The 12340-nt window shown below is 38.3% G+C and overlaps 1 protein-coding gene across 16 annotated transcripts in view; it reads right to left on the minus strand.

The window, feature by feature from the left end:
- The window catches only part of RANBP3 (RAN binding protein 3), a 138221-nt gene that overhangs the window by 25850 nt on the left and 100031 nt on the right, over window positions 1–12340 (minus strand). For 15 of the 16 annotated variants that reach the window (XM_069082849.1, XM_069082860.1, XM_069082856.1 and 12 more), the window contains 2 exons: window positions 7744–7863; window positions 6113–6216 (listed from right to left, as the gene is read on the minus strand). In XM_069082849.1, coding sequence (XP_068938950.1) covers window positions 6113–6216; window positions 7744–7863 — 224 coding nt within the window. The remainder of the gene's footprint in view (window positions 1–6112; window positions 6217–7743; window positions 7864–12340) is intronic. The other variant, XM_069082853.1, reaches the window with a different exon arrangement.

The following is a 12340-nucleotide window of genomic DNA, read 5'->3' on the forward strand; positions in this document are numbered from 1 at the left end:
GTTAGATTTATCTAGTTTTAAGAGGTGAAAGTTGAAGTGCCCACTATTATAGTTTTATTATCTATTTTCCTCCTGTAATTCATTCAACTTCTTCAAAAATTTACATGCTATAACATGAGGCAAATATGTTCAATATTGTTGCGACCTCATTGTCTATGGCATCTTTCAACAAGATAGTTTCTTTATCTCTTAATAAGATCTATTTTTGCTTTGTCTGAGATCATGATTGCTACCTCTGCTTTCTTTCCCTCAGCTGAAGCATAATCAATTCTGTTCTAGTCCCTTATTTTCACCCTATATCTCTTTGCTTTAAATATGTTTCTTGTAAACTATATACTGTATGATTCTGGTTTTTAATCCATTCTGTTATCCACTTCCATTTTATGGATCAGTTCATCCCATTCACATTTATAATTATGATATCTGTGTATTTCCCTCCATGCTATTTTTTTCTTGTTTATGCCCCCCTCTCTTAATACCCACCCTTTTCCTCCTCACAAGTGTTTTATTTCTGATCACTGCTTTCCCCAATCTACTCTCCCTTTTATCAGTCCTCCCTCCCCCTTCTATTATCCCCATTCCTTTTTACCTCTTTAAAAAGATAGATTTTTCTGTATCCGACTGAGTGTGTATGTTATTCCCTCTTTGAGCCAATTTTAATGACTAAGTTTAAGCTTTGCCAATCACCCCCTCTCATCTTCCTTTTCATTATATCTTTCATACCTCTTTTAAGTGAGATAATTTACCCCATTCGATATCCCCCCTCCTTCGTTCAGTGCAATTTTCTTTCTCACCTCTTCCATTTTGCTTTTTGGAGAATCACCCCATCAAATTCACCTTGTATCCACACACTCTGCTGATAAATATTTCTTCTAATTGCTCTTATATTAATAAAGTTCATAAGAGTTACAAATATTGGGGGCTGCTAGGTGGCTCAGTGAGTAAAGCACCGGTACTGGAGTCAGGAGGACCCAAGTTCGGTTCCAGCCTCAGACACTTAACACCCACACAAAAAAGCTAGCCGTGTAACCTTGGGCAAGTTACTTAACCCCAACTGCCCTCCAAATAAGGCAAAAAAAAAAAGTTACAAGTATTATCTTGCTGTACAGAAATATAGACAGTTTAACCTTACTAAATTTCTTATATTTTCTCTTTCATTTTTTGTTTCCCCTGAGTCTTGTATTTGAAGGTCAAATTTTTTATTTAGTTCTGGTTGTTTAAAGAGGAAAGCTTGAAATTCCTCTATTTCATTAAATATACATTCCCCCTCCCTGCCCCAAGAAGATCATAATCAATTTCGCTGGGTAGGCAATTCTTGGTTGTAATCTTAACTTCTGTGCCTTCCAGTATATCATATTCCAAGTTCTCCAATTCTTTAATGTGGAAGATGCTAAATCCTATATAAACCTGCTGTAGCTCCACGATATCTGAATTCTTTTTTAATGGCTGATTGCAGTACTTTCTCCTTGATTTGTGAGTTGTGGAATTTAGCTACAATGTTCCTGGGAGTTTTCATTCTGAGATCTCTTTCAGGAGGTGATCAATGGATTCTTTCAATTTCTATTTGTAATATATAAGGGCAATTTTTTTTAATGGTTTCTTGAAAGATGCTGTCCAGGCTTTTTGTTTAAATCATAGCTTTCAGATAGTGCAATAATTTTCAAATGATTTCTCTTGGATCTATTTTCTAGGTCAGTTATTTTTCCAGTAAGAAATTTCACATTTCCTTTAACTTCTTTGATTTTGTTTTATTGTACTGTGATGTCTCATAAGAGTCATTAGCTCCCATTGCTCAATTCTAATTTTTAAGAGAGAAATTATTTTCTTCAGTAACCTTTTTTACTTCCTTTACCATTTGGCCAATTCTATTTTTTAGGGAGTTTTTCCTTTGGTAAACTTTTGTTTATCTTTTCCCTTAACTTTTTTCATAATTCTCTTACATTACTCATGTCTTTTCACATTTTTTTCTTCCACTTCTCTAATTTGCTTTTTAAAATCTCTTTTAATTCTTTCAAGAATTCTTTTTGGGACTTAAACCAAATTACATGTTTCTTTGAGGCTTTACATTACCCATTTCAACACTCTTGTCCTCTTCTAAGTTTATGCCTTGATCCTCATCCTCCCTGTCGCCACAGCAACTTTCTATAGTCAAAGGGTTTTTTTGCTTGTTGTTTTGCTTATTTATCTGGCATTTTTTGTTTTGTTTTTGGGTGACTGGGTGTTTTTAAGTGAGTTGATTTCTGTTCCTTCACTGTCCCAAGCTTTTTGTGCTAGGGCTCTGGGTCTTACTGTTGATTTTCATTGGAGAGTAGGTTACCCTTTCTGTCTTTTACTGGGGGTATTGGAGGCTCCCTGCTGGCCTCCTCTGGGTGTGGGGTCTAGCTGCTGATGAGGGATAGGACCTTTCTGCTGGGTTGCCATTAAAACAGTCCTTCTGGAGGCTTGCCCTGGAGGAAGGATCTTGTTGCTGGTTTGCTCCAGAGGTAGGGCCCTGCTGCTGGGATGCTATGGAAAGGTCCTTTTGTTGGGAGGCTCCAGGGGTGGGGTCTCACTGTTGGCCAACCCAGGAGAAGGGCTTTGCTATTAGTTGGCAATAGGGTCAAGGCCTTTGGTGGCTTGTGCTGGGGGAGCAGTGGTCTTCCTGTGCTTCACAGAGTTGCTCACCTGCTTAGGTGGTTGAAGTTCGGAAGCCTTGCTTCAGAACCCTGCTTTGAGGCCAGCTGTTGGTTGCTGCTCTTGGACCTCAATCCTTTCCCACCCCAGCGAGAAAGCACTTTCTTGCCACGTTGGTAGACTGCTTCCCTCCTCTTAGATCAATTTTGAGGTAGTTCTGTAGTTGTTTGGAGGGGAATTTGGGAGGGCTTCAGAGGGTTCCTTCCTCACTCTGTCATCTTGGCAATGGAAGTTCCTGCCCTTATTTTAGAGATGAAGAACTTGAGGCCAAGAAAAGTTAAATGATTTGCCTACAGTGATAAAATCAGTATCAGAGGCAGTACTGGAATTCAGTTCTTCTTGCCTCCAACACCAACTAGCTATGTACTATGCCACCTGTCTTAAAGACAGAAAAAAGACTCTATACTCAAAGAACTTCCATTCTATTTGGAGAATACAACATGTACACAGATAAGTCAACATAGAACAAATTCAAAATAATGGGGAGTAGGGCACTAAAGCCCTGTAAGAATGAAGAAAGGTCTCTTAGAGATGGCTCTGCAGCTCTAGAGGCGGAAAGGGAACTGGGGATCCCCAAGAAGTGGAGATAAGGAGGAACAACATTCCGGCCACACTCTGCCTCGACGTGGAAGATGGGATGCTACAGACAAGGCCTAGAAAGGAGTTTCTTTAGGAATAAGAGTACATAAGCAGGAGCAATATCAAATGAATTTAGAAATGTGGAGGGTTTTAAATGCCAAACTTAAGCGTTCCCATTTTATACCAGAGACAATAAGGACGCATAAAATCTTCTTAAGCAGGAGAGTGTCAGAGCTGTGCTTTAGGAATATAAATTTGGGGGTTATAAGTGATGAATTAGGGCAGAGACTAGAAACATGGAGAATGATCAGGAGGCAGAGGATGATGGTTTTTAACTAGGGTGGTTTCTAAGCGGGTGAAAAAGGGACAGATATAAAAAATGTCATGCAGGTAGAATTAATAAGACTTGGTAACTCACTGGATATGAAAATTGAGTAAGACTAAAAAAATCCAGGATAATTTAGCCTAAGTGAACTTGAGTGATGAGAAGGATGGTGTCCTCAAAAGAATTATGAAAAACTTAGGATTTTGTGGTATAGATAACAAGCTCCACTTTTGACACATTGAATGTAAGATGCTTATAGGATATCCAGGTGGAGATGTCCAGCAAGAAAATGATGATGTGAGGTCTGGAGTTCAAAATAGAAATGACAGATGGATATGTAGATTTTAAATTCATGTGTATAAATATGATAACTAAATATCTGAGGTTTTTCTCTTAGCAGAGCAAAAAACATGGAGCTGCCAGTCTCTGTCCAAACATATCTCCTAGGTCTTGAAAACAGGGATCTTAAAATGCAGAAGGAAGGAAGGAGTGAACTTTACGTCCAGGGCACAGACAGCCAACATAACAGGAAGGCTGAAGATACCTTTGGGGAAGACCTTTATCAAGAAGCAGAAGAAAGGATAGCAAAAGAGCAAAGGGAATAGGAATGATTCAAGATACAGAAAAACCAAGAACATGGTATCCCTAAAGCAGAAGGTAGATAAGAGTATCCAGGAAAAATGGTTATCACAACTTGCTAGAATTAAATAAAAAAAAAAGGAAGAAGACTGAAAAAAGGTCACTAGATTTGTTGATTTGATCATGTATGATTTTATCAAAAGCAGTCTCAGCAGAATAGTTTTGGCAGAGGCTAGATTCTAATGGGTTGAGGAAAGACTGGTGACGTATAAGCACAGGGATAGATAACTTTTTCAACAAATTTAGGAGGGAGAAAGAGAAAAGAATTGAGACAGGAGACTTAAAAGTTCAGATTAAACAAACAAAAAAAGGTAGCATGGTCCAAGGATGCTTATAAGCAAGCAGAAAGAAGCCAGTGGTGAAGGAGATGAAAACTTATTTAACTGAGGATGAGTCAGAAGATATTTGAGGGAATATCTCCAATCAGGTCCCCCCAATTATAAATAATATAATTATTTATAATAATTAGAGAGACCATGGCCTTTGGCTCAAGGTTTTCAAGAGATTTCCTTCAGAAAGGTACATAAAATCATCTTGTTTCCCAAATTTTAGGTTGCTTTTGTCCAAAGGCCTCTGCAAAGAACTATATACTATATATTCAAAATAAATTTATTAATTGATTAAAGTATTTATTAACTACCTACTTACTCTGTACAAGATCCCAGTCCAGATGCTTAGAAAACAAAGAATATGACTTAGGACTAGCCCCAGTTCTAATACTACCTGTGTTGTCCTTGAACAATCCCTTCACCTGTTTCTTTATCTATCCCTGTAAAATGAGGGAACAGGATTATCAGTGCTTTCTAAACTGCTGTGAACCACAGTTTAAGAAGCATTGAAGGGGTCGAGAGTGAAAAAAAAAGTTTAAGAAGCCCTGGACTAGAAGATCTCTAAAGGCCTGAAAAGTTCTAAGATTCTGTGATTCTTTGTATTCAGAATTTATCTAGGAAAAAATAGGGTAATTTTACAGTTTCTTGTGATCCCTAAAATGGCGAATGTAAAACAAACAGGCAGTATATCTATCAAATTGCTCCAGAAGATCACAGTCTATGAGGGGAAATAAAGACACGTATCTCCAAACTAATCCAATGAAAGTATGCTAGTGCATAAGAGAAGTAGAGATGAAATACCATGAGAGTTCAGGAGGGAGTAATGGCTTCTGAGCTGTGAAATTGACAGATAAAACACAGATAATGTTAATATGTGGTTTTCTAAGTTTATGAATGGTTTAGCGGCCTCACTTGAAGGAGAATGCAGAGTTAGAAAAGATCTTAGATGCTATATCATTTTACACATGAAGAAGATTAATGATTAAATGAGCAGTTAAATGACTTGTCATAGTTATATCACTGCCTTTCTTTACTTCACCGCAGTCTCAATATTATTGCTCTCTATTATTTGCTTATCTGTTTACATGCTGTACCCCCCCAGGAGAAAATAAGTTCCTTACGGGAAGGGACTGTTTTTCCAATTTTGCCTTTGTGTTCCTTTGGCTAGTGTAGTGAGTGTAGTGTAAATACCCAGAAGGTAATTAACAAATATTTGTTGACTGAACTGAATTACAGTGGTCACTTTGACCACAACAGCATCCAAGTTAAAACAACAGTAGCCCTGCCCTGCCTTCCTAGCTAAGTGTTGGTTACAGAGCACCTTATCATGGATCCTTGAAGACTGATTAGCAATACAACCTCATATCACAGATGAGATATCTTTGTTCTGGGGCAAGAGTCGGTTGCAGAGTCTTCTAATTTGAGTTCAGTGCACTACACTATGCTGTAGGAAGGTATCTCTGTTGGTTAACATTATTCCCCTACTTCCAAAATTCTGCTAACCATTGTTAATAAAACACAGCTTATCCCTAGGTTAAGAGTATCAACAGACACATCGGCTACTCACCTGGAGCTGATGTACTGTAGAAAATAATTTGTTGCAGATGGCGTTTCAGAGCTTGCATGCCCTGCATTCTGTGGGTCAGTTGTTTCGGCATTTTCATGTCCTAACTGAAAAACAAAAAGTACACGTTTCAGGTTGAGTGAATTATGTAGCCCCCAGAATAGCAGAGTTCACTTCCTCTTCTATCTCTCAAAAACAAACACACAAAACCCAAGGGAAAAAATCCAAACCCCTAAATTCTTTGGCCCACAATTACCATTATACTATACAAAACCTGAGAAGTGAGTCTCCTAATTTAAGCCATGAGGGTAAGGAGTAGGGAAGGGTAGACTTTACCATCTCTATTCCATATATCTTTTCCCCTTAAATAAAAAGATGTGGAAAAAGTACAGGAAGCATAAAACCTCTAAAGATCTGAGCTTTAAAAAAGTTACAATTAAACTGGGAGCTAGATTTTCATTTCCACCTTTTACATCAACAAAAATGGGATCACAGCAGTGACCTTTATTGACAATACTTATCTTCAGGGAGCTAAAAATATATCCAGCCATGTTTAGTTTTTTGGTTTCTTTTTTAATCCCAATGCAATCTTTCAACCTTCCTGAATTGACAATGTAATTAGGGTTCCCCTTCAAATATTCAGGTGATAGTGGAAAAGACAGGTTCAAGGCTTTCTTCCCATTTTCAATTCAGAAATCTATCTAATAGCCCGGACAATATTTGTACCATCACCACACGTAGGGTATACTAACACCGTGCCCCCAAGGTTTATCTGTCTCTGTGCCAAGAACAGCCCAAGAAGAATCAATTATCTTGGCTTGAAGCCATGGCAACAAATACATGTACTTTCAAAGTCACAGCTGGAATAGGATGAAGGTGATAACAAATACATCTAATCTGCCACCACTGTTGTTTTGCCTCCTTTTGAGAAAAATACTTTTGAAAAAAATAATGCTTGTTTGGTTCACAAACTGTCAACAAATCAACAGAATCCATTTTTCCATTAATGGTAAGGAATACAATGTTCTGACATAGTCTACAATATACTTTGTAATCTCACAATCTCCTCTACAGCTAGAATGTTCAACTACAGTAAAGAAAACCTTAGGAAGGGATTTATTTTGCCTGTCTTAGTGAGAAGGAAGCAATGTTAGCATTTCTCCTTCCTTCTCTAGCCAATGTTGCAGTGGCCTACCTGGACACCAAGACTCACCTTTCCAGCTCCTACCCCTACCCACCCCATTTTATACACCACAAGGTTTGTGCCAGGCTTATTAGGATAAAGTATTCCAAAATTATTATCCTCACTTTGGCCTTGGTCTCCTAGAGGACACTGAATCAGGTGGAATCAAAGGGGCTGAAAGTAAAGGTTTAGTGTCCCCCAGGCTTAACAAAATACACTGTGGAAAGAACAGAGACCCAACTGGAAAAACAAAGTCTGTCCCCAGAGCTCAGATATTAGCACCCATAAAGGAAGACAAAGGAATGAACTGTGAATAATATGATTCCCATGACCACCTGAATGAAAAGATGGGGATTAAAAGAAACTTCTATCTCCCCTGTTGAATTCTGAGTAGAGGAATAATTTAATTAGTTTAGTGCATCATGCAAGTGCAATTGCTCTGATTATATACCTTAACTCTGTCCCTCAAGTTTTGCCCAAATACAAATGCTTGCTGTGCAATTTGCTTTTTTCTTTCACAGGTCTCTTCCTCGGAAGTATTGCTAGACTCATGTTTCTGGGGCTCTTTCTCCTAAAAAAAGGAAGTGACATTTAGCAGAGACAAACGAGATCAGCAACTTAACACCATCTCATTTAAGCTGCACTTTTTCTGATCATGCAGGCATGTGGGGCAGCTGTGGTCACAATCCATCTCCAAAGGTCCCTGAAGCAGAATCCCAATGAGGGGGAGGAGGAGTTCAGTGAATCCCTCAAATGCCAAAGGACCCAAAGAAAGTTAACAGGATTTTAGAATCACCAAGAGCCACAGTGTCCAGAGCAAGGAAGAGGCTACTCCTGCTGTACTAGTCTACCCTGGTCAGAACACCTCTGGAGTGTTTAATTACAGGTACCACATTTTAGGAAGGACTTGGATAAACTGGAGCACTTCCAGAGGAAGGGGATCAACAGTGGTTAGGAGATGGGAGTTCATCACAAATAATGACGGGTTTAATGAACTGAAATGGTTTAACCTGGAGAAGAGAAGATATGAGGGGCTATAATAGCTCTCTAAGTACTCAGAAACACTGTAATGATGAAGAAGGTTTAGTGTTGTTTTGTTTGACCTCAAAGGGCAGAACTAAGAACGCTGGGTGGAAGTTGCAGAAAAATAGAAGGTTCAACACAAGGAAAAACTCTTAATAATCAGAGCTCCCTGAGAGTGGAACAGTCTGTTTTGGTAGGTAATGAGTAGGTAGGCCCCCCTCACTCCAGGGTAGAAGTATAGACTAGATGATACCAGGGGGTGTAGGGGCAGGGAGATTCCTATTCAGGTATGAGAGTTGAATGAAATGGTCTCCATGAGATCCCTGCAACCTCTGAAATTTTATCTCAATTGCTTCATTAACTAGAATAGTGGGAAAAAGACTGCTATAGTTTGATCTTATTCCTGAGCTACTTATGACAACAAGAAATACTTACTTGAAATAAGATGCAAGCTTATAAGCAGACTTAGATATTCTGGATTTAAATTATGGAAACGGCTGAGTCAGAAATTATAAATTTAAGAAGGAGATGCCAGGCTGCAACTATGAGATTCCCATCTTAACATGAACAAGTGGCCATGGACCTAAAATGCTAGATGTCAAGTTGCCTGCCAAATGTGATCTCTATACACCAATGATATTCCACCCTTCTCATTCTTGGTCTTAGTGGTTTTACCCACTATGTTCTGCAGAGCCCCAGCCTAGGAACATAAAGACCACTCTCCTTACATTATTACATGTGTACATGTATCTCTGTGTGTGCATGTATGTATACAAACACACATGAGTGGCAACAATGCAGAGGCAGCAAAATATAGTAGAAAAGAGAACCGCCACCTGCCAAACAATTCTTTGCCAAAACACCACATTGCTGCTCAAGTCAGTAGCAAAAACAAAAGTATTTGGGCATTGTATCACCTATGTAGGTAATAAATTAAACTTTCTGGTTAGTTTTTAGAATTAATGAAAAGCACTACAGATGGAAGAAAAATTATGTATACCAGTCCTTAACCTAAGTAAAGAAAAAGGAAAACAGATTTAACCCAGGTACTTAGATTTAAATATTTATCACATTAGTGTATTGCTGTCTATTGGATTTTGTTAGCCTAAACATAGGCAGCAACCAGTTATGAGGAATTAACTGCAAATGATGAGGTTCTCTAGCTGTTTCTGTTTGTGAATGATGATGTGCCTATTACATGGAGTCCTATGAGCCCTTCCAATTGAGCTCCACAGTCACATATATGTTTGGCCAAGCAACCCACAAGGAAAACCACATGGATGAAGAGTAGGCCATGCAACCAGAAGGGCAGATTGTTTTAGTCCCTCAGTCAACAATACATAGATATTGGACAGAAGCTACTGTCATATGTTGAGCAGGTTTAGAAAAGAGGAAAAGAAAAGTCTCAATTTCTTTTGGGAAACTACCCTGTTTCCATGATTCTGAACTGCTACCTTATGTAAAACTCTTCCTAAAATCAAAATTAATCCTGTAATATTATATAACTAGAAATCATAGATTACGGTGCAAGAAAAATAAAACTGCAAGTGACTCAAAAGATACCAGAGGTAAAGGGAAACAGGTTTTAGTCTATTGACAACAATAATTTGTGAACAAGCAGTGGCACAAAAAAATGTGAGTCGGTCATGTAATAGGAGGGGTAACAAATGATCACTTTGTTTTGCATTTGCATTGAAATATTAAAAAGTCCAGAGAAGAACCTATAGCACTTTGGAGAGAGATCTCCAGGTTTGCAGAAGGACATGAAGAAGAATTGAAAATAAAAAAGGGTAGATAAACTGAAATCTGGACCGTTAGATGATAATACTATATATCCACTAAAGAGCGGTAGGGAAAAGTAGGAGGAAGGATACCAAAATAAAAAAATAACATCTTATTTCCATGTTAACCATTGGTCTCAATCTCTTCTTTAATCAATTTACAGATGAAACACTGCTGTTTATTCTCCATACCTTTCTCTTCATCTACCTTCTAATGACTGCACAGATAATCAGAAGGAATGAGAAACAGCAAAAGGCCCATACAGAGTTAATAATAAAGAACTAGCTGTACATAATTTTTCTGGTGGCATCTGCCATCTATGTAATTTTAATAGAATAATAAAGTCTCAGAAAATAATAGAATAATAATAGAATAATAGAATTTAATAGAATAATAAAGTCTCAGAAAAATTAGCTGGTAGAAGATTCATTGCACAAAACAGGCTTGTCTCTATTCCTCCATTTTTTTAAGAGTGGTATGTTAAAGCACAAACAAGTCCAGACTTTTCGAGCATTGTACACTTACTTTCCCTCTCTTCTTGAAAGTTTTCAAATCTAGCAAAGGATAACATTTGTTGAATTTATTCCATTTAACATTCTCTGCCACCTTTTGCTAAATTGCAAGTACAGAGACAGTAGTGTGGCAGAGGAGAGAGAGAAAGAGCACAAGGTCAGAAGTGAGAGGCCTACAGGACATAGGACCCCTCCTCACTTACTAGTCAAGTCCCTCTCTGTGGGACTCAATCTTCCCCTGTAAAATGGGAGGGAGAAGGAAGTTAGAGAAGACCAGACAGACTAGATGATTACTAGGGTCCCTTCCAGCCCTAAATTCTATGAAATCCACACAAATAAAGTATTTGAATTGTCAATTTTGCATCATAATCATGAAAAGTGCTGTAATCTCCATTTTAAATGAAATGCCTGAGTTCACTGAGTCAAATCAACAGCAACATGGGATACAGAAATCAGCTATTGTGATCATTAACCAATCTCAGTGTCTGGCATACATTCAACTTGATATGTCAGCTCCACCTAATGATAAAACTGTTAACCATAGTATCTATTTAATATAATAGAAATATCTTATTTTTTTATTTGAATCTATAATGTTTGCTCTGGGAACTGCAGTATCAAGTTCTTGGCCTGTCCTCTGCTGAAATGGTCACCTTGTCCACAAGGCACCAGCACACATCAGAGTGGCCGAAGTGCTTCCAACACAAAGGAGCTAGGGGACTCATGATCCCAGAATACCTTGGGCATACCAAGCATATGCAAGACTGTGGAAAATTCTGAATGTTATATAGTAAATGAGGAACTACTGGATTAGGAAGATGGGGTAGCACAGACATGACAGGGAGTATTATATGAGGAGGATATAAAAGAGGGACAAAGGTTGGGGCCTGGAGAGGGGAGGTAGAGAAAAGCCTGGGGAGACTGAAAGAGGAACCCTAAAAGGAAGTTTAGGGGATGGGGAAAAGAGAAGTGGGAGAGGAAGTCCATAAGAATAAGATTAGAGTGGTTAAGGATTTGTAAACTATCTCAAAAGAGAAAAGATTAAAGACCTGGGAGTATTTAGCATGACAAAAAGAAAACTAAGGCAGACAAGATAGTGGTCTTCTTCTGAAGATTTCTTCTCTACAGCTTAAGGTTAAAGAATAAGTATAAATTGGCAGAAAGAAGGCAGATTTTTGGCTGAATATAATGAACTCCCTAACAACTCAAGCTATTCAGCAGTGGAACAGGCTGACTGATGAGATTTTGCTTTTTGGAGGGCAGTTGGGGTTAAGTGACTTGCCCAAGGTCACATGGCTAGGTTTTGTGTTAAGTGTCTGAGGCTGGATCTGAACCCAGGTCCTCCTGACTCCAGGGCCGGTGCTCTATTCACTGTGCCACCTAGCTGCCCTCACTGCTTTCAGTTCTAAGACAATTTACTCTTATTTAATATAACTGTTAAAATTTCTAAGAAGCAGTAAGTTGTGGGAATGATTCTAGCAATTCAAACAAGTATGTTCTGAAGGTACTGGTTTTTAGGACTTATGGCAGGAAATAGTTTACTTAAGTTTTAAAATAGGTGTTAGTGATATTTATGATCCTTATTTAATAATAAGCATGGGGTACAGGCCTTAGATATCATTACAGTTTCAGAAATGCAACAGAAGGAAATGAACAGCTTTTCTTTTTGTACAATGGGTAACCTTGCAATATTGGTCCTTACAAAAATATCTACCGTGTTTCCCCGATAAT

This window comes from Petaurus breviceps, unplaced genomic scaffold (assembly GCF_028583685.1).
Source record: "Petaurus breviceps papuanus isolate PSGF00001 unplaced genomic scaffold, PetGlider_PUasm1.0 172, whole genome shotgun sequence".
NCBI lineage: Eukaryota > Metazoa > Chordata > Mammalia > Diprotodontia > Petauridae > Petaurus > Petaurus breviceps.